Raw genomic sequence first — 22,415 nt, 5'->3', positions numbered from 1 at the left:
ACACAGAACAACAAACCAATACAAGCAATGCTACTGGGGAAGTGCTTAGTAAAAGCAACTCATTAGTATACTGGCTTAGTTTCATCTTCTATTACTTGGCCTTGAAAAGAAAGTGAGAGTTAAAAGATATGTAATCATTCGTGCCTGTGTTGGAGACTAAAAATGGCTGTATGTGATATTAATATCCATAAATGTTAATATCCATAAAGTATATAAAGCCATTCTTCTTTAAAAGCCTGATACTGAATAAAAACACTTCTGACTCCATTAAAAATTTATCCTGATCACTATTATTAACTAAATTTTAAATCAAAGTTCATTTAAGATTGAATTCAATCAGAATGAAAGTCCACAAAAAGAGAATAAGGAATCCCGTAAATTTCCCAAAAGACCCTAAAATAAAAACACTCTGATATTTTGGGTCTCATTTGTTTGTAACATAACAGAGGCCAGACTTCACTTTTTTAAGTCTTTCAAAAATTAACATAGAACCTAAATTTCAATTTGTATTTATTCATTGTGCAACTCAACTCTTTAATCCCAAAAGCAGAGAGCTACGTCGTAGCAAATCTCTACCTATTACCACCTTCCTAGAGAGCTTAAACATCCCAAAGAGGTTCATACCTTAACTCATATTTCCAATGACTCATAATCTAAGAGTTCTCTCAAGTCTCACCAAAGACCATCCAGCTAGGACCGACAATGCTAGCTTGTTCATAAATAATTCAGTTAAAGAGCCCCTAAACTCTACAGCATTTTGTATAACCTGATCCCAAGGCCACCTGAAGAATTTAAGTCAATTGGTGACCACAGTTCTTGTTCTGTTTCTTTTTTCTTCTACGATATCAGAACTCCCACTTGATTTCCAATCCCTTTAATATGGGAGAAAAATCTATCCTTAACGCTGAGTGCCTCATGTTAAGTATAGAGAATAGGCAATGACAACCTTTCTTTCTCTCTCTTTATGGGTAAGAGAAATAATGCAAGGCCAAATACAGACTTGCACAGCTTCCTCCCATACATTATGGAAATAAGTTATTGCATTAGTGGAAAGAGGAAGCAATAAGATTATATCTTGTGTTTTCCTGACTAGCTGTATAAAAAAGTAGGAGATTGGCCCATGAGGACAAGGAAAGGAAAAGTCTAAGGTCTCAGAGGAACACTAACATACGTAATGACAAATATATGGAACTGAAAAACATAAAAATGCCAGGCTTATTTCTTTTAAAAAATATATTATGTAACAGGACTTCAAGTCATTAATACAGCATTCGCTTTCATATAAAAGTCTTATTAAGTATTTTACTCTATTCAGAGCAATGGCATCAAGCCGTACTTAAAGTCAGACGAAATTAACTTCAGTTTTTGTGCCTTTCTTCAGGTATTGTTATAAATTAAAAATATAAGAAATTATGCCCTTCTTTGCTTTTTATGGCATCTTATTTTAAAATTACTTAATTCAAAGAACCTCTCATGGGTTTTGATCCTCATTTATCAATAAATAAAATATTACCTTGATTTCAATGTTTCCCACTTTGGTGGTTGATCTGATAATAGGTCTTCCAACCAAAGCTGGGAAGATGTGTTCTGGAAAGTTAGAGCCTGCATATCCACACTTCACAAACTGAAAGACAATAATAAAAGTGAGTTAGTATCAAGGTATTTATTGTATCCATATAAAAAAAAAAGATCTGAAAAATACTGCTTTGCATTTATACAATATTTTAAACTTTCAGTGCTTTCAAATTACCCAAAGTAGTCATCAACCTATCATATCTCCTTTTTTTTCTTTTATGACATTGCCTACTGCCAGAGTTCATGTTTATTTACTCGTTAACTGCTTAGTTAAATGCCTAAGTACCCTCACTGCAGGGAAAGGAGAGCAGGGAGCTAAGCTGAGCAGTTTACGCTGAAGCACAATGCTCGAAAGAGATCCTGCCACACAAGAAGTATTTGAGGAATAGACAAATTCACTCAACAAATGCTAAGTATTTTTTAAAAAGGAATGTTAGAAAATAAACAGAACTAAAACTTTAATGCTAAAGCAAACTTTCATTCATCTCTGGCAATTCACTTAAGGAACCTCATTTTCCAAATGGCAAAAATCAAGGGGCATCTGGACTAGCATCATATTAAAATAAACACTTATTAGGCATTTTCAACTATTTACACTTTTAGATAAACGTATTTAGTAATATCAGATAATATAATTTTATATTCAGATAGTGTACTTCTCCAATGAAGGCATATCACTGATTCTGTTACTTCCATTTTGTGATTAACAAAACTGATATACTAGGAAATTTAACTACAGTAAAACCAAAAATAGAACCAAGGGTTTTTTAAATTTCTATGTCAGTAAAATAGACTGTTTAGTCTTATTTTTAAGAGCAGATATTGCAAGGAAAAGGCAATTAAAAATTTCAGAGTGGGAGGAGGAAGCTATATAAGAAAGGAATCAATCTCCCCTCCTCCACTTTAACAAGTCTTTATTCAATGTCGGCCCCATTGTGCAAGGATTTTTGTGTCTACTGATGAATCCCAAGTGCCTAGAACAGTGTCTAGCACATAGTAAATGCATATTAAATAACTGATCCATAAATATTGGAAGTTTTGCTGTTGATTTCAGAGTCTTATACTCTAATTGTTTTAATATAGAGAATGTTTAATATTGAGAATAAGTCTGATGTTCATGGCTCCAGGCACCATACATTCTCTTAGAAGAATAAAGGAGAAAACAGTAACTGAATGTGACCTGTGACAGTAATAACACAAATGTGGGCAGAAACTATTAACCCACCCCTTGACAGAGCGCTAAAAAGCTACTATGTACAAGGAGTTGTTTTGTTTGATGGTGGTAAAATTTAGCAACAATCTTAAATTCACTGACTTTTGACTAACCCACTAAATCATAAAATTTTTATTCTGCTGATGAACCACATTTAATTATAAATAGCCTAGAACATTCTGCTATCCATAATTTCAAGTGAATTTCAAGTCTTTTATAAATAGAGCTTTTAAAATGTTAGTCATGACTAAGCAGATTAAAGCTACTTTCATGAAAAATCTGTCTGAAATTAGGAAGTTTCACATTCCCAATACCACCTGGATTCCTATCCTCTCAGTTAAAGCTTACATTTTCGAACCTACATAAAACATATTATTCAGATATGTTTTCTTCCAAACCCAAAAAACCTAGTCCTGGTCACTTTACCATTGACCTATCAAGAACTGGGTATTTTTCAGGTATAGCTACCCATTTCCAAAACTAAAACACAGTTCTTACTGGGTTACCTTTCAAGGCAGAATTTAATGTGATAGGATGGCATATGCAATAATAACCGATTTGCTCATACCTAACTCTCCATCTGAATAGTGGTTGATAATGAAGAACTATAATCTACCTCCCAACGTTAAAGGGTGTTAGACAAAATTCAGAAACGCTGGCTCATTTTTCTACAATGTCTTCTCAAAATATTTATCAATGTGACCCAGAAAGATTGAGAGAGTCAATTATCACAGAATATATGCCTAGTATTTTCTAGTATATTCAAATGAAAAGCGAAAAATCCTTTCACTCTTCTCTTCTAAATCATAAGCACTCTTTTGTTCTTAAAGCCAAAATGCAGTTCACTTGATAAGAACTGAAATGGTACGGAAGGGTGGAGAATCTCATTATTATCCCAACCATACTGACCTTTTCTACATAAATAAAATCTATCACGGTCATGAGCCTAATATCAGCATTAGTCATAATTTACACATTAATTTCATATATATAAAGTAAATATCGTGTGGCTATTAAGTTCTCCGAATTTACCTCAAAGTCATGAATAGATATGGACACTATATGGGTCCAAATTGTCGCTACTTCAGGCTAAAAGTGCTCACTTATATGAGTATAACTGTTAAGAAAAATTACAGAATGACTGAAAAAAGAATTGATAAGTTTATAAGGGTCGTTTTCAGCATACTAAATGTAAACATATAATTTGAGAAATTATAATAGAAGTTTAAGGTGGGAGGGAGAGTCTGGGATGGGCAAAAGTCAAGTCCTAGAGCAGAGAGGAGGCGGGGAAGGTTAACATGCCTCCCCCCTCATTCTGAGCCACACATTCAGAAACATATAACATGACAAATCTGTAAATTATATCACACAATGTTTTATGATTCTAATTGTTCCGATGGGTCGTTCATATCTTAAAATTCATGTATAAATGTATTTTAAGGAACAAAATATTTGCCAAGTGCCTGAGGTAAGAAGAGAAAACCTGAGACCCCTCCCACCTCAAAACTACGGAAACAATTGTAAACCTAGTATTCCTGTGCTTTACAAAAAGAGAGAAATTTGCTTTTAATTCTAATTAAAGCTATCATTTACTTGCTAACGAAATTATTTATTCTGTTTTAGTAGTTTACTGGAAGGATTTGCTGGCATTGTAATCCAGTGTTATTAGCACTCCTACAGGGTATTAGATATTTGGTCAAAATGGCAATAACTGCACTATTTCACATTATTTCAAATGTGAAAGCATTAATAGCTATAATAACAAGAATATAATTAAAATAACCTATTTCTCAATAATATTATAATAATATAATAGATAATCTGGCATTTCCTTTCTTGCAAAGAGAGTATTTTAAAAAATCCAAACCATGATGTGATAAAATACAAAGAAAATATTCTTTCCTAAACTGCTCATCTGGTATCATTTTAATCTTTGAAATTCCTCCCCCACCCCAATAATTTTAAGACTTGGCAACTTAGTTCTCTAATGGTGTACAATAAGGCTGTGTTTAAGAAATAGATTTTACCATATATAGTTTCCTCTTCATAGCACTGTGGTTTAAACTAGCTCCCTTACTTCCCACTGAGTCATCAAATGGTAAGAACAGGAACAGCATAATGTTCTTTCAAGCAAAAATAAAGAAAAAGTCTGTCTACATTAGCTCTAAAAGTACCTATCTCCTCTCAAAAATAAACATATAAAGCTTCACTTGGACATACTGTATTTACATTTTTCCTTTATTAATTTTATTGGAAGGTACTGATACATTAATTGCACAGTGATTATTATGATCTTACACCATCAAAATATTTATTCAAAAGCATTTTGCAGGGTAAAACCAAGTTTGTTTTTGGCTTATTTCTATTCCAAACACTCCTATATGCAACATATTATTAGCATGAGCCTGATAAAGCAGGCCATAATCATGAATTATAAATAAAAATAAAATATAATTATCCTGGCACTATATGCTACTTTGTATCACAAGACCCTAAAAACTGTACCAGTCACACTGCAGGCTGCTGTCTTCATTGTTGGTGCTCATTGCTGATGAAATCAATCAAGTTTGGTAAAAGAATATACATCAGGCGCCTGGGCAGAACTCTTGAAAGGCACCTAAACCTAAGCAGATCTTCAGATTTTCACCTACCTGACCATGTTCAGTCACTCTATTTTTGGTTGGTAGGTTTGAACAGTTAGCTATTAGGGATGAAGCAAATACATTATTGGAATTTTCCTCCTCTAGGCTGTCCTAATGAGACACTGGTCTAGTTGGGGGTTTGTGAGGAAGAGGTGCAGAACCAACATCTGTGTGTGTGATCATAAGAACTCAGCTACTCTTAGAGCACTCAACTTAGGGCCTGCTGGGGGAGTTAAAAAAATTATCAACTTCTCAAATTGCCTATGATTGTAAAACTTAAAATGTGTAAGAGGCAAGTCGCTTTAGGTAACAACTATTCTCATGTTTCTAGAAATTAAATTTGAATATCTTGTTTAATATTTAATTGTAAAGGAATCATACCTTCAAGTACCTAAATAAAATGAAGATGATTATGAAACAGAATATAGAATCTAAGTGGTTCCTAATCCTCTAAATTTTCAGAAATATCACAGTATTCCTGACTACGTATTATATCAGAGCTGCTTCTTCATTTGAAGTCGATTTTGTCTATACAAAATCTGAATAAAATTTAAAAATTAGAAATGTAACACCAAATACATAAATTTTTGTTTGAACCAACTACACTTTTCTTATTTGTCATAGTAACTGACCTTCTGTCTTAAGGAACAAGATTGAAGTAGAATAAGACTAATCAATAATATACAATCAGGTTTCTAATAGCTAAACTAATAAAATAACAACACAAAAATGTGCTCAGGGTTAACATTCTTATCCTAACTGAATATCACAAAACTCATTACAAATACAGGGTTCATTACCATTCGAAAAGGAGGAATCCATTAAAATATAACTGGCTCAGATATCTAAAGAGAATATCTAACATATTCACACAACAAAATATTTTAAATTCCATTTTTAAGGTTTAAATTTCTTTAGAGATCAATCCAAGACTAATATCTTTTTAAAAGCACCTTTAAGTTTTAACTTTAAAAGTAACAAATGTTTATAGTTTCTTTAAAGATAGTTTAACAATACATATTTTGTTAAAAAACAAAGGACATTTTCCCAATAATTTGGAAGAGACAAAGTCATCCTCCCTCACTATGACTTTGTTATCCCTACTCTCACAGGTAACTGCTATCCACATTATTATGTATCCCTCCAAAACTTTCATATACACATACAAGTTTGTGGATGTATAAATATATTTAATAAAAAACACAAATATAAATGAATCATTTTTAAAAGTTTAAGAGTAAATCTTAGACATGTTCCATAGCAGTAGATCTGCCTCTTTTGAGTATCCCATTTTGCATGGATGTCTCATTACATTACACTCTTATTACTCAAGTCCAATTATAAAGCTAGTACAATTATTGCTTGTAAAAGTCTGTAACAAATCCAGTCGAGGGAAGTATTATGGCAGTAAACATTAACTCTTTTCTCCTCTCAATAATTCCATTTCTGAAGTGTTTTAAAGTAAAATTTGCTTTAATTCATGTTATGGAAGGAGGAGAAAAGTCACAAAATATGCCACTCCAAAATGGTTAGACATCACTGTAATGTAGAAGAAAATGATCACTACGGAACATTTGTCTTTTGCTTTGCTGATTTGGTGGCCCAAAATACATTTTTTAAAAGGAGGGGGCACTTGAAAGAAATAACTTTCAAATTTCTAAATCAGGGTCTTACTTAGATTTGTACGACTATTTGCATTTTAGACTCTTAAAGACTAACAATTATTTGTAATCTGCACCTAAGGAAAAAAGGGGAGGGGTGCCTAAATTGATTAACTTCTCCCAAAGTCAGAATTAACACCTGGGCATTAAGAGGTCTAGATGTCCCAAGATCATTCAATGGAACACCCAAGATCATTCAATGGAACACGCTGGTTTCCAGGGGCTGTACCTAGGCCAAATTCCCAGCATGAAGAACAGAAAGTATAAATGAAGCGTTGCCTATCGGTCCTCCCCTCCCCTCAAACAAACAGACAAACAAACAAACAAACAAACAAAAAACCCTCAAAACTGTGAAAGGTCTGAAGCTTGCATTGACAGCACTTCCCTTTTTTTCTTTAAAGCCGTTTCCTGCCTGCCGTTCGGTATCTATACAGGAAGAGGAAGGCCTCTCGGTCTTTCTCCTTTTTTAAACACTGGCACTCCTGGGAATTGGAGCCCTTTTCGAACACACAAATCCGGTGTTTTACCCCCTGGACCCTTTCGCCAAATTGCCCTGCCAAGGGCGCGAAGCCCGCCCCTGCCGGGCAGCAGGCGACATCCCCATCCACTGCTGGCCTCGCCGCCGCCCTGACCCGGGGCTGAGGGGGTGGCAGGCTCGGGGAGAACAGGCTGGACTCCGCCCGCTCACTCCCCACGTCCGCGGAGGCGGAAAGGACTGCACCGGGCTCCTGCGCCCCGGCGGCCCGAGGGCCCAGAGGTAAAGCCCCAGACCGGGGGGCCCGCGCGTCTTCCGCACATCCCCACCCGGGCCTATGGCCATTGTGGCCTCCCCAGCGGGCGCTTACCCCGGTGCCGTTGTCGCACACCACCACCTTCCTGCCTTGGCTGTCCATCGTCCGCACGGAAGAGAGCCGCCGCTGCCGCCGAACAACCTACAGCCGCCACCGCCCGGCCCTTTCCTCTTCCTCCTCTCCCTTCACAGCCCCTCCTAGCGCTCAACTCTCTTCCCCCGCCCGGAAGTCACCACCCGCCGCCGCCCGCAATTTCACTGACGGCCTGAGCCGGAAAGGTAGGTATGGGAAGGAGGCCGAGACTGGCAGCGGTGGTCTCCAATAAAAAACGGAGGAGCGCTGACGCCCCGCCCTCAGCTTCGGCTCCGGCTCCAGCTCCGCCCTCAGCTCCGGCTCCGGCTCCAGCTCCGCCCTCACGGTCACCCCCCCACTCGGGTGCTGCGTCTAGTTTCTGGCTCTTCGCGGCGCATTTATGGCAGTAAACCTGGTGGGCGCTGCCTTCTTCTCCCTAAAGCATCGCAGGATTTGAGGGTGCAGTTTACCTTTTAAAAGAGAAGGTGCAGGCAGGACATCCGTTTTGTCGCGAGATGGCAGAGGAATGTGGCGGAGAAGCTAACCGGAAGGGGGAGCAAACCTGGAAATCCCCACGCATCTCACCATTGAGCATAACTTAGGGTGCTCTTGCTTCTAGGTACTTTCAGGGATCGAAAGTGGAATGAACACACACACGTATTTGAAATGATGCATCTATACAAATACCTCCAATTCCATCCCAACACTTTGCCTATGTTGCATCACACCTCTTCATTGTATGCACCTATTTGAATCCAGAGCTTTGACTTTGAAATCGGACGACCCCACTTTCAAATCTAGCCCTGACATTCAAGAGTTTTGTGATTTGGGCATACCTTTTGGGCACAATAACCTCTACTTTTGTGGGTCTTGGGGATAAAATTATGTGGGTGGAGTAAGAGTCCCTTCAGTGGTCGTTGTCAACCCTAGCTCTCAAAAGAGTCAGGAGGCTTTGGATAGAAGTAAATGAATTACTCTAGGATCTTAAGGTTTGCAAACTGAAAACACAAGAAGTTAAGAGTGTTCCAAAGGAGAAAGAAAAGCTGAGAGTTGTGATAGTAAAAAGTACATTTTTGAGAACAGTCATGCATACTTAGCCTCTGGGTTCATCCAAGATGGTAATCTTCTAAGTGTCTAGTGGTCTAGATAATGGAACATTCTTTCCTGAGTTTGTTCAGATGGTTATCAATGGAATTAATGTACATCCGGGCATTGGCACACAACTGAAGAATTTAAAAGTGTAAGTCCCCAGGCTAGTTAAGGTAAGAATAGAATCATTTCCTCATGCCTCAGCCTACTCAATGTTAATAATTTAGCAGCTTGACCATAGCTACTCCATTTTATTTCTTCATTCTAGTAGTTTCACTATTTATTTGTTCCATCCTTTTAAACATCTAGTTCTCTCTATCTTTAATGTCCCTACCTTTTTTCTTTTTAATCAATGGGGAGAAATCTACTCATGCTCTAAGACTCAGTTTCACATCTGTAAAAACTTCGCTGATAACCCTCAAGATGCTTTTTACTCTCTTTATTTGCTATTAATTTACCACAGATATATGAGTAACATTGTGCTTATTATACACAACAAACATTAAATGAATGATATTAAAATTCATCTAGAAAAAAATGCCATCATTTCTGAGAGGCGAGAACTAGAATTGTGCCTTTCTCATGGCTATACATGTACATGATTAGAATAAAACTTGGATCATGAACCCTCTCCCCTCCATCCAATATTATAATACTAGACCACCTCTCAGTTTTTGCTTCGTTCTTTTATTAGACTGGTGGTTTTCAAACCTTTATAAAAACATAGAATACCTCATTCAATTTTAATCTTATATGGGACTCCCAATATATAAAGTAGATCAAAGTAAAGCTACCACAGTTGTAGTTGGAAGTTTGAAAGGTTAAGATGGATAGGTGGCCTCAGGGGAATAGGTCTTCCCTACATGTGCTTCCATCGTCATTGAGATACCTCATTCTAAACAGTGCATTAGTTCTTAAATTATACATCTTACTTTTGTGGCCCCAGTGCCCAGCACTGTGCAATTTTCCTGGAACTACATTTAATTGGACTCAGCAAATTGAACTCCAGCATTTCTATGTTCTTTTACTTTTCCTCTTTATGAAATTAAATTTATTACTAATTTTTATTTTTTAAGAAATAGTATTTTGTTTTCTTATTATAAAACTATACATACAGATGATAGAAAATATCAACAAACATCTTATTAACTAATTATACTAATGAAAATGCCACAAAATCCCCTGATTATGCAAATTCGGATATAATACTATTAGTGACTCTCTCCTGCGTTTTATACCAAGCACATTCTGGTTATTTCACTTTCCTCAATATATTGTGACCCCACACTCAGGTGATTGAATTTTTTGAGGGGGGCTTCATTTCTAGCTTTCCGTTCAGATGACATATATATCATTCCACACGAAAACCTTGCTAGGCAAATATCTCCATTTTACACACAAGAAAATGGTAGCTTTAAAAAATTAAGTCTAGCAAGGTCATAAGGTTTGAGATCTACATAAAAAAACGATATATTTATATATGCTATCAGTGAACAATTTGAAAATAAAATTAGGACAATAATTCCATTCACAAAGGCATCAGAAAATATGAGTAAATTAATAGAGTAATTCAAGACCTATATGCTGAAAACTGCAAAACATTGTGAGAGAAATCAAAGATCTAGATAAATAAACACACCATGATCATGGACTGAATACTCATTGTTAAAATGATAATTCTCTTTGAATTGATCTACATGTTCAATGTAATTGCTATCAAAATCCCAGCAAGCTTTTTTTTTTTTTTAGAAATTGACATTGGATCCTAAAATTTATATGGAAATGCAAAGGACCAGAATAGCCAAAACACTTTTGAAAAAGAAAAACAAAGGCAATGAGCTTCGACTACCTAATTTCAAGACTTATTATAAAGCTACAGTGATGAAGACAATGTGGTATTGGCGCAAGGATAGACATACAGATCAATGGAACGGATTAGTTAGAGCAGAAATAAACTCTTAGATTTATGGTCAATTGATTTTCAACAAATGTGCTAAAACAATTCAATGGAGAAGGGGCATTCTTTTTAACTAATAGTGATGGGACAATTGGACATCCACGTGGGTGGGAAAAAGGAACTTTGACACTAACCTCACACCATACACAAAAATTGATACAAATGTATGATAGAGCTAACTGTTCCAATTTTAGTATATGTGCTGCCAAAGCGAGTACTATACACCTAAATGTAAAAGAGCTAAAACTCTCTAAATTCCAGAAGAACACAGGAGAAAAATCTTTTGATATTAAGTTAAGCAATGATTGCTTAGATATGACACCATAATCCTGATCCATAAAAGAAAAAAAGCTGATAAATTGGACTCGATAGAAATTTAAAACTTTTTAAAATTAAATTTTAATACTTTTCATTCATGTATTAAGAAAACAAAAAGATGAACTACAGACTAGGAGAAAATATTTGTAAATCATATATCTAATGAAGGACTTGTATCCATAATAAATTAAGAGCAAATATCTAATTTTAAAGTAGGCAAAATATTTAAATAGACATTTACCAAAGGAGATTTATGAATGGCAAATAGCACATGAAAAGATGCTCAACATCATTAATCATTAGAGAAATTCAAATTAAAACCATAATAAGATACCACTCGATACTCGTTGGAATGGCCATAATCAAAAAGACAAAATAACACATGTTGACAAAGATATGGAGAAACTGGAACTCTGATATTTTGCTGATGGGAATGTACAATGATGCAGCCACTTTGAAAAACAGTTGGGCAGTTTTTCAAAAAGTTAAACATAATATTATCATACCTAGCAATTCCATTCCTAGTTATATACCCAAGAGAAATGAAAACATATATCCACAGACGTGTGCACAAATATTCATAGCAGTATTATTTGTAATAGGCTAAAAGCGGAAACATTCCAAATGTCCATCAATTAGTGAATAAGTAAACTATGTGATGTATCCATGTAATGGAATAGTATTTGCAATAAAAAAGAAACAATACATGCTATAACATGAATGAACCTAAAAAATTTATACCAGGTACAAAAGACTGCGTATTGTATGATTCAATTTATATGAAATTTTTGGGAAAAAAGCAAATTTATAGATACAGAAAGCAGATCGGTGATTGCTGGGGCTGGGAGCCAGGCATGAAAGTACTTTATGGGATGATGTTCCAAAACTGGATTTTGATGATGGTTGCACAACTGTATAAATTTACTAAAAATCATAAAACTGTACATTTGATACATGTGTGTTATATCTTATAACTTCAACAATGTTGTTTTAAAAATTAAGTTACTTGCTCAAATTTACCTATCATGTATCAGAACTGGAATTAGGTACACGTGTGCCCGATTCTAAAGCCTAAGCTCTGTTTCCTCAGGATTTTTGGAAACTTCCAGATCTGTCATGAAAACCTAAAGTCACAATTGGTATCCCAGTGGGGGATGTCTCCTAGGGAGATGCTAGCATTTCACTTAAACCTGATTTAGCCTCTGTGCTTGAATGGAAAAGGTCAATATGTTTTCATGATAGTGGAGTGAGGTTATGCCTGTAAAAATACCGCCCCGCCCAAAAAAAATGCACCCCTCTTCATAGCTATGTATTACACTTGAGCTGAGAAGAAAAACAGTGCCTACTAGTAACTGAAGTAAAATAACAAAAATAATTAAATTTTTTTTTCTCCAAAACTTACAGGTAAGAAAGATTTTCTCGAATTAAATTAAAATGCAGTTGTTAGTATCTGCAGTCTCTCAGTTAATGAAAAAATGGCACCTTGGGAATGTTTTGAGTAGAACTTTGATTTACTCTAAAGATGCTCACTCATTTTAGAAACCAATAGTGCTACCACATATAGTATGTCTTATTCTGTACCTGAAAGATTCAGAAAGAGGACATCCATATAATTTATTTAGTTATTTTCTTTAAAAAGACACTAAGTCAAAAGATTCATGTTTATCCCTGAAACGTACTTCTCTATCTTGTCAATTATCTAAACATTTCCAAGTTATTCTCATTTATGTTGTTAAGATAAATGTTTACATTAGCAGTGTTAAATCAAGTTCATTGGAAGCAAGTTAATCCATTTGTGTTTCGGACATTGTGTTACTTCACTCCTAAATCCTTTATCATGCTTATTCTGAGAATAAGTGCAATGTCTTACAAAACCATAATATCATTATCATATCTAAGAAAAAGTAGCAATAATTCCATATCACCTAATATCCAGTACATATTCATATTTCCTCAGGTGTTCCTAAAGTGTTTATAGCTGTTTTTCCTCTAAAAACTGCAAAGTGTTTATAGCTGTTTTTCCACATATTGTTTTTGTTGTTATGCCTCTTTAATCTCTTAATCTAGAATAGTCTTCCTATCTTTTTTTCTTCATGACATTGACTTTTTGTTCAAATGATTTGGCTATAGAAATGTCCCATATATATTCTTGATTTGTATGATTATTTCCTCATGGTTAATTAAATTTTAAATGACAATTATAAATAATTTTATGACATTTGATGGTACTATAGATAGGATGTATTACATGGATATTCTTTGTTTCTGATAATATAAAGTTAACATTGCATTGATATCAATACTACTCAATCCATGTTCAGTGAAAATATTGCAATACTATAAATATTGGTATTATCCTGATTTAGATCTAGCCTAGGATGAGTACAATTGCTATGCAAAAAAGAAAAAAAAAGCAGGGATCTGTGATTTGTGATTTGATATCTATGTTTGGGTTTGGAAAGAGAATAAATACTGTTAAATGAAACGTTTTACTATTCGATTTCTTAACTTCATTTATCTTCTTGCTTGCTTTTAAATTCCCTGTATACATAAGTATACCTCAGGATTAGAGGAAAATAATTCTGAAGAATTTATGTGTGTCTTATACTTTAATAGTCTTAGATTATTTTTAATGTAATATTCTACCTGCTATTTTTAATTTTTATTGTGGAAATATTCAAACACAGATAAAAGTATAGCAAAATAAACCCCAGGAACCCATTACCTAACTTTAGTGGCCATCAGCTTTCTGCTGTTTTTCTTTCATCTATTTCCCTTCAGACAATTTTGTTGCCGTTCTTGTTTGCTCGAGATTTTAAAGCAAATCTTAGGTTATCGTACCCTTCCTCCTTTAAATACTTCTGTATGTGCTTCTAAAAGATTTTAAAAACATAATCACGATACCATTATTCCAGCCAACAAAATTAATAAATTCTGTTTTTTTCCTAATACTCTATGTTTAGTATTCCCCAATTGTCTCGAAAATGTCCTCTTATAGTTGTTATATTTCAATCAGGATCTAAACAAGGTCCACATATTGCATTTGGTCAATATGTCCCTTAAGATAGTTTTAGTCTATAACACTACTCTTTTTGTACCATTTTTAAAAATAAACTATTGTTTCTCCTCTAGAATTTCCCACATTCTGAACAAACTGTATCTACAAAGTGTTGTTTTTCTTGTTTCTCTAGCCTCTATATTTTTCGTAAGCCTGTAGTTAGATCTAGAAGCTTGATTAGATTTAGGTTCAATTATTTTGGCAAAAGTTTTTCATAGCAGTAATATATATGTCTTATTTAACACATTTGAAGGAATATAATGTCTGGGTGTCTCATGTTTAGTGATGTTAAGATTATTCAGTGGATTTGGTTTTATTGGATGATCTCTTACAGAGTTCCCCATGAACTTGTCACTTAATAGTTTAAGCAGCCATCAATGATTATTGTCTGATTGGACCAGAAAACAATCAAGTACAGTTTGCCTGGCCCACAATTTCTCATTTCCAAAGCTAATAGATTTTGACCTAGTTAGCTGCTGCAGCTGTATAGAAGAATTATAGCTTTGGAACTAAGTTAGTTAAATGATGTTTAAAATTTAAAAACAAATCTCATAGGCATTTAAGTGTGTATCAGCTATAATTTTAGTTGTCATTTTAGTTGCAATATGCCTCATTCAAAGGTTAATTTTCCCTCTCCCCATTTTACCAGATCAAAAACTAACTCAAAATGGATCAAAGATTTAAACCTAAGAGCAAAACTCTTTTTTAAAATTTATTTATTTTAATTAGTTTTGAGTATACAGTACGTTGGTTAAACATCTACATAGTTCATAAAACTATCGCTCCCCATCCCCATGACCATACATCAACTACTAATTTGTATTTCTTTAACCCTTTGCCCTGTTCTCACAGACCCCAATCCCTCTCCCCTCTGGCCGTCACCAAATTGTCCACTATATTTGTGAGTCAATTTTTGATTAGTTTGTTCTTTCTATTTCTTAGATTCCACAAATAATTGAAATCATATAGTGTTTATCTTTCTCTGTCTGATTTAAATACTTTTTCCATCTTTTGCCATCTCCTTCCTCTTTTAGTCTGTGTGTGTCTTTTAACTGAAGTGAGTCTCTCATAGGCAGCATTTGTAAGGGTCTTGTTTTCTTGTCTATTCATCCATTCTATCTTTTAGTTAGAGCACTTAATTCTTTTCCATTTGAAGTACTAATTGATAGGAATATAGTTATTACCATCCTTTATTTCTGTTTTTGATACATGTTTTTTCTTCTTTAAAAAGTCCCTCCAACATTTCCTATAATACTGGCTTGATGATGATAAATTCCTTTAGCTTATTTTTGTCTGAGAAGCTCTTTATCTGTCCTTCTACTCTAAATGATAGCTTTGCTGGATAAAGTATTCTTGGTTGTAGATCCTGGGTCTTCTGTCCTGAATAGTTTCTTCTGAGAAATCAGCTACTAGTCTTATGGGCGTTCCCTTGTAAGTAACTCTCTGCTTTTCTCTTGCTGCTTTTAAGATGTTTTTTCTTTGTTTTTTAACCTTTGGCATTTTAATTATGATGTGTCTTGATGTGGGCCTCTTTGGATCTCTGGTTTTTGGGGTTCTCTAAGCTTCCTGGGGTTGTATATCTATTTCTTTCACCAGGTTAGGGAAGTTTTCCACCATTACTTCTTCAAATAGCTGTTCGACATCTTGCTTTTCTTCAGATACACCATTGAGATGTATATTTTGACCTTTAATAGTGTCCCATATGCTCCTTAAATTATTTTTATAGTCTTGGCGTCTTTTTCTTGCCATTCTGATTGAGTGTCCTTGGTTTTTTCATCCTCTAGACAGGTCATTTGATCCTCTTCTTCATTCACTTTGTTTATTTCTTTGTTTATTCCATTTAATATACTTCTCATCTCAGATGATGTGTTCTTCATTTCAGACTTGTTCCCTTTTATAATTTCCATTTCTCATTTTTATGTTTTTTATCTCTTTGTTGAAGTTCTCACTGAATTTATCTACACTTCCCAAAAGTTCATTGCGCATCTTTATACAGTGTTTTGAACTCTGCATCTGTTAGATTACTTGACTCCATTATTTTTGGATCTCTGTTCTGCTCTGTCATTTGTTTTCTGCTTCTTTGTCTTCCCATTTTGGCTGCCTTTCCGTGTCTGTTTTTATGTACTAAGCAAAGCTCCTAAGTCTCTCTGATTTATTAGCGTGGATTTATGAAGTAGGTGTCCAGTGGCACAGTCCTGAGAGGGGTTCAGCTGCAGGCCAAATTTAGCCCAAGCCTCTGCCCCTCCAGGACCACCTGTTAAGATTCAGCAAGTAATCCACAGATACTGTGTTTATAGTTGCCTCAAAAGGCCACATCAGAAACCAAGGCCACTGCCTCCAGTGTGAGTGTAGGTGCTGCTCAGCAAGGAGCACCTGACTCACTGAGGACACACCTCGATGTGGCTTGGGTGGGGCCTGAGTTGGAGGAGGCAGAGTTTCAGGGAATCCTCCGGGTGGAGCGACCTCTGTTATCCAGTTTGATGTTGTCTGGGCTGTGGTGGCGCTGTGTCCATGCATAAGGAGGGGGAAGGGCTCAACAAGGAACAATGGGTACTGCCAGCACTTCTGTACATAGTAAATCTTGCCTTGGCCCTCACTCCGACAATGTCCCCCTGTAAGTCCCTGGTGCCCGCTGTGTGCAGCTGAATTAGTACTGGTAAGAGCAAATCCCTTAGAAGAAAACATAGGGGTAAGTCTTCATGACTTTGGATTAGGTAATGGTTTCTTAAATATGACACAAAAGCCTAGCAACAAAAGAAAAAATAGATAAATTGAATTTCACCAAAATTGAAAACACTCATGCTACAAAAGACACCACCAAATGAGTAAAAAGATAACGCATAGAATAGGAGAAAATATCTGCAAATCCTATATATGATACAGGATTTGTATTTATCACATATGGAGAATTCTTAAAATTTGATAAGGGCAACCTAATTTAAAAATGGGAAAAGGATCTGAATAGACATTTATCCAAAGAAGATATGCAAATGGCAAGTGAACACACACACAAAAAGCTTAGCATCATTAGCTTCAAGGAAATCATCAGTTAAATGCAAATCAAAACCATTTCATACTCACTAGGATGGCTATATTCGAAAAAACAAGATAATAAGTCCTGATGAGGATGAAGAGAAATTGGAACCCTCATACATTCTGGTGGGAATGTAAGATGATACAGCTGCTTTACAAAGCAGGTTGGCAGTTCCTCAAAAGGTTAAACAAAGAGAGTTACTAGATGACTCAGTAATTCCACTTCTTCATGTAAAAATTATAGATCTATAAAATTATATCATATATAACATGTATAAAAGTAAACATATACCTAATATTACATATATATGATAAAACTTATGTCTATAGGGCTTATTTTATAATGTCATTTTAGTGAAGATTATTAGAGGTTTCTTAGAGAAAGATATTACTGATATCCTATATTATTGAAAGAAATAATAGAAAGTCTATTAATGGAGACAGTTTTAAAAGGAACACGGGACTTAAAATACACACAATGATACTATATATTTTCTATATGTCCTTACTTAGTTATGTAAATATATGTAAACAGGATAAATTGATACCCTTTTGGGAAAGCACAAGATTTGAAAGAGATAAAAAGAACTTAACTAAAATATTCCAGGTTTTTTTTAACACAAGGAATGTTTTCATGTATTTACCATGTAATTAAAAATTATTATTTAAAAAATGTGTATAAAATTTAAAATAAATTTTGAGGTATAATTCACATGCAGAAAAGCACACAAATTGTACTTTCATAGCTCAAGACTTAAGTGAACACAGATTGTAACAACACCCAAGTCAAGAATTACAATATTACAAGCACCTCAGAAGATGCTCCCACACCTCCCCTAAAGCACTGCCTCACCTCTCTACCCCAAAAGAAAACATTGTTCAGCTTCTAACAACATAGATTAATTTTGCCCATTTTTGTCTTTATATAAATGGAATCATTACAGTATATACTCTTTTGTATAGTTTCTTCTGTTCAACATTTTGTTTGTGAAATTCGTTCATTCATATTGTTGCCTGAGGCTGTCATTGCTCTCAGAATCAGACTATAAACAGATGACTTTTTAATAAGGGTCAAGTGCCCCTAAATAGTATTTTAAATAAACAAGTAGGTTTGAATTTCTCTTTTCACTTGATTTAGGCAGGGAAAGTATGTGTGACGAGCTTCTGAGTGATCTGTCATCACTGAAATAAAATGATCGAAACAGCAAAATTTCAATTTAAAAATCATTTTAAATTATCTAGATAAAATGCATGAAATTTTATTAAATTCAGATTTTACGTATCTTTAACTGAAATAACATATTCTGTTACATCAACATTGTGATTAAAATACCATGTTAATAATTCGCTATTGAAAAGAAAAGAAACACTATGCTTGTGGGGGCAGTGATTGATTTAAATCTCTGATAAAAACTTAAAAAGGGAGATATTTCTGGCTAAATCCCCCAACAACAAAGTGTGGAACAGCATGAGCTTTTGTCACAATCTGTTTCAGGCCTTGAAGTCTAATAAACAAGTCTAAAACAAAACTATGTGTTCAGGGAAATTGAAATAAAACCTAATAATATTAAGCATAGGCTCAGCCTCTTGCTTTGGCCTGGAGGCCTAAGGTCTGTTTCTCCTACCTCCCTGGGATGACTTCTTATCTGTATTATGGTCTTTATGACTCCATCTGAGATCTTCACCTATAACTTCTGGATGAAGCCTCAAAGCCTCAAACCCTCTGCAAACTCTGACTCATTTCTTAGTCTAGGTTTTTCAGATAAGTTGTAGACAGCAAAAGGAGTAAGCAGGGAATTAACTCTCTTTCTGCTACTGCTAAAGCAACATAGCCATATAATCCAGCGGTTTTCAATCTTTTCAGCACGAGGATCCCATCGAGTGTACTTTGCTGCTTAATTTTGTCTGTTCCTCTGAACTGTCGCCAGGGAAAGCATATATTCTATGTGTCTGACATGGACTTCAATAACTGCTGTGGCACACCCTGTTATAATCAGTATCACTATTATGAAACAAGAGTATCACTGTTATTTTACAGAGTATTAAAAGTGGCCCTCAGATGCCCATGACTACTTTCAGGTTTGTTACACTCCTCTTATTTTAAAGATGAGTAGATTGAGGTACAGAGAAGTTAAATGACAAATAATTAATATATTTATGTCATGGAATAACGAACCTATGGAAAGCGTACTAAACCATGAATTAGAAGTCCTGGGTTCTAGTTTCTCTTTAAGAAGTCTTAGCTTTGTGATCTTGGCCACTTTTTAAAACTTCTCACTTTATACAATTCTGTTTGGTTTTGCCCCCCCCCCCCAAAATGCATTACTCTTTTAATTTATAAAAGATATTACTTTTATTATGATTATTTTTACAAATTTTACAAATCACAGTTATAACATTAACATTCACATTCCCTTTTATTTTTTCATTCGTTCTACCTCTTATACTTGTTTCTTCTTTATTCCCCTTGCCTTGTTTCTCTTTCTCCTTAGTTACCAGAATAAGATTCACCATGTTCGCCCCCATGACCTACATTAACATTTCTAGAAATGTGACACTTCTTTATATTTGTTCAGGTAAACAAAGATAATTGACACATTAAAGTTGAATTGAGTTCCCACTGTAAATTATAAATGCAGTGTGTTGGCACCTAAGAGAATGTTGTCATCAACGATAGACTGGTCATCTCCAGTGGCAAAGAAAACTAAATATGCTGAAGTGGGCTAACTTGTGTTGGAAACTTGTCACATAATTTTGGTAACATGGCCCCTTCTTTTGTCGCGTAGTGCAGAGAACTTGAATTTCCTTTTGAATATCTGGATGAGATTTGATCTTGGAATGTAAAGTTGCCACAGAGAACAGATAAACCTGTTCAAACCTGTTTTGGCATTTTTAAGGATAATGATTGCTCCTTACTCTTTGGTTAAGATTATGGGGTAAAAATACTTTCCAGTGTTGATTTGGTCTGATAATCACAGTGAGGTAGAAAAAAAGCTTTGTTAAGCATTATAGATAGTTTCATAAATTTTGAGGACTTCAAGGAAAAAGAGTTTACTAGGGACTTGCTAATGTTGACTTTGTACAACTTGAAAGTGTAATCTATTACTCATTTAGGAAGCATAGAATAAGATCACTAAGCATGTTATAGCATGACACTATTCCTAAAAATGAACACTAGTCCATTTATTGGAACATCAGAATTTAAACCCAAGTCTGGCTGATTTGGAGTCTGAGTTCTTTCAATGATAAAATAATACTTCTGTTTTTTTATTCTGCCCTTTTTTGTTTTGTTTTAGTTAACAGTTAAATACATAAATAGTATATAAATTTATTCTTCTAAAATATAGTACATTACAGATACACTGTAAGTCCCTTTTTACTCTCATCATTAATGCTAGTTCTCTCTCACCTTCCTCGGAAGTAATATTGCTTTAAGTTTTAATGAATCCTTAGATATCTGGAACATAGTCTATCAATTTCTTATAAAACTAAACATCACCTACCATACAACCCAGAAATTGTAAGCTCAAGCATTTATCCCTGAGAAATAAAAAACATACATTCACAAAGAAACTTATACAGGAATGTTCATAGCAGTTTCATTTTCAGTAGCCCCAAACTGGAAACGACTCAAATGCCCATTAGAGAATGAATGGTTAAACAATGGGACACTACACAGCAATAAAAAGAAACTACTGATATATACAACAATTTAAATGGATTTCAAAGGACTTATACTGAGTGAAAGAAAAAAATTTTTTAAGGGTTATATGCTGTTTAATTTGTTTAAATAACATTCTAGAAATGACAAAATTATACAGATGGAGAACAGATCAGTGGTTGCCAGGTGATGGGGATGGGTTGGAGGGAGCAGGATGCGAGTGATTCTAAAGGAGTAAGTAGCATGAGAGATCTTTGCAGTGATGGAGCAGCTCTGTTTCTGCATTGTGGTGATTACATAAATCTATGTATGTGGTAAAACTCCACAGAAGTACCCACATATACAAATGAGTGCTTATAAAACTGGTCATAACTGAATAAGGTTGTAGATGGTATCAATGTTAATTTCATAGTTTTGATATTGAACTATACTTATATGATGTGCTATCATTGGCAGAAACTGGATCAAGTGTACGTGGGACCTCACCCATGCTATTTTTTGCAACTTCCTGTTAATCCACAATTATTTATTTGTTTACTTTGTTGTTGTCGTAGTTTTTAAATTAAATTTATTGGGGTGGTATTGGTTAATAAAATTATGTAGGTTTTGAGTTACGATTATTTAAAATTTAAAAAGTCAAGTACAAAATATATACATTATGTACACATATATTCCTATATAAGATTTCTAGTATTGACTTTTGTGTTTTTTTTTTTTTAAAAATACTACCATCCTGCAAACTTGATGGCTCACTCAACATTCTGTTTTTGAGCTCCATCCAAATTAATAGAGAGACCTAGGTCTTGTAACTACTGCATAGGATTCTATTGTATGAATACGCCATATTTTATTTATCCCTACCTAATTTATGAATACTTAGATATTTTCCAATTTTTTTTCTATTACTGTGATGAACATTCTTGTATGTGACTTGATGTGCACACGTGCAAGAGTTTTTCTGGTATAGTATTTCCCATACTTAGAGGCAATAAAAATAATGCAGTCATTTTAGTAAAGTACTACCCTAAACAAACTGCACTCTATTATAACAAAAGAAGATACAATAAGGACTGTATGCCTACATTTGATTTATGGTTTTCAAGCCATGGAAGGACTTATATCATTATAGAGGCAAAATTTAAATAAGAAATTGTGCTAATAAAATGTCAAATTTTCACTATAACTTTCCAAAAAGGTGTTTTTCCAATATCTATTAACCACAAAGAAACGTAAACTGTGAATGTACAGTTCAGGAAATAAAAACGTACAAACTAATGACATTATTATGACCAAGATATTGAGTAAACAGAGAATTATAAATTTTGAGTCATCAGGAAAAGGCTTT

General features: G+C 34.6%; 1 protein-coding gene across 1 annotated transcript in view; it reads right to left on the bottom strand.

Annotated features, from left to right (window-relative positions):
• The window catches only part of ACTR2 (actin related protein 2), a 31,689-nt gene extending 23,580 nt beyond the window's left edge, over positions 1-8,109 (bottom strand). The window contains exons 1-2 of the mRNA XM_016159841.2: positions 7,937-8,109; positions 1,514-1,624 (exon numbers count right to left, since the gene is read on the bottom strand). Of these exons, the coding sequence (XP_016015327.1) occupies positions 1,514-1,624; positions 7,937-7,984 (159 nt within the window). The 5' untranslated portion in view covers positions 7,985-8,109. The remainder of the gene's footprint in view (positions 1-1,513; positions 1,625-7,936) is intronic.
• Between the last annotated feature and the right edge of the window lie 14,306 nt (positions 8,110-22,415).

This window comes from Rousettus aegyptiacus, unplaced genomic scaffold (assembly GCF_014176215.1).
Source record: "Rousettus aegyptiacus isolate mRouAeg1 unplaced genomic scaffold, mRouAeg1.p scaffold_m13_p_7, whole genome shotgun sequence".
NCBI classification, from domain to species: Eukaryota; Metazoa; Chordata; class Mammalia; order Chiroptera; family Pteropodidae; genus Rousettus; species Rousettus aegyptiacus.
Note: the sequence above shows the minus strand (reverse complement) of the source record. Positions and strands in the feature narration are given on the sequence as shown.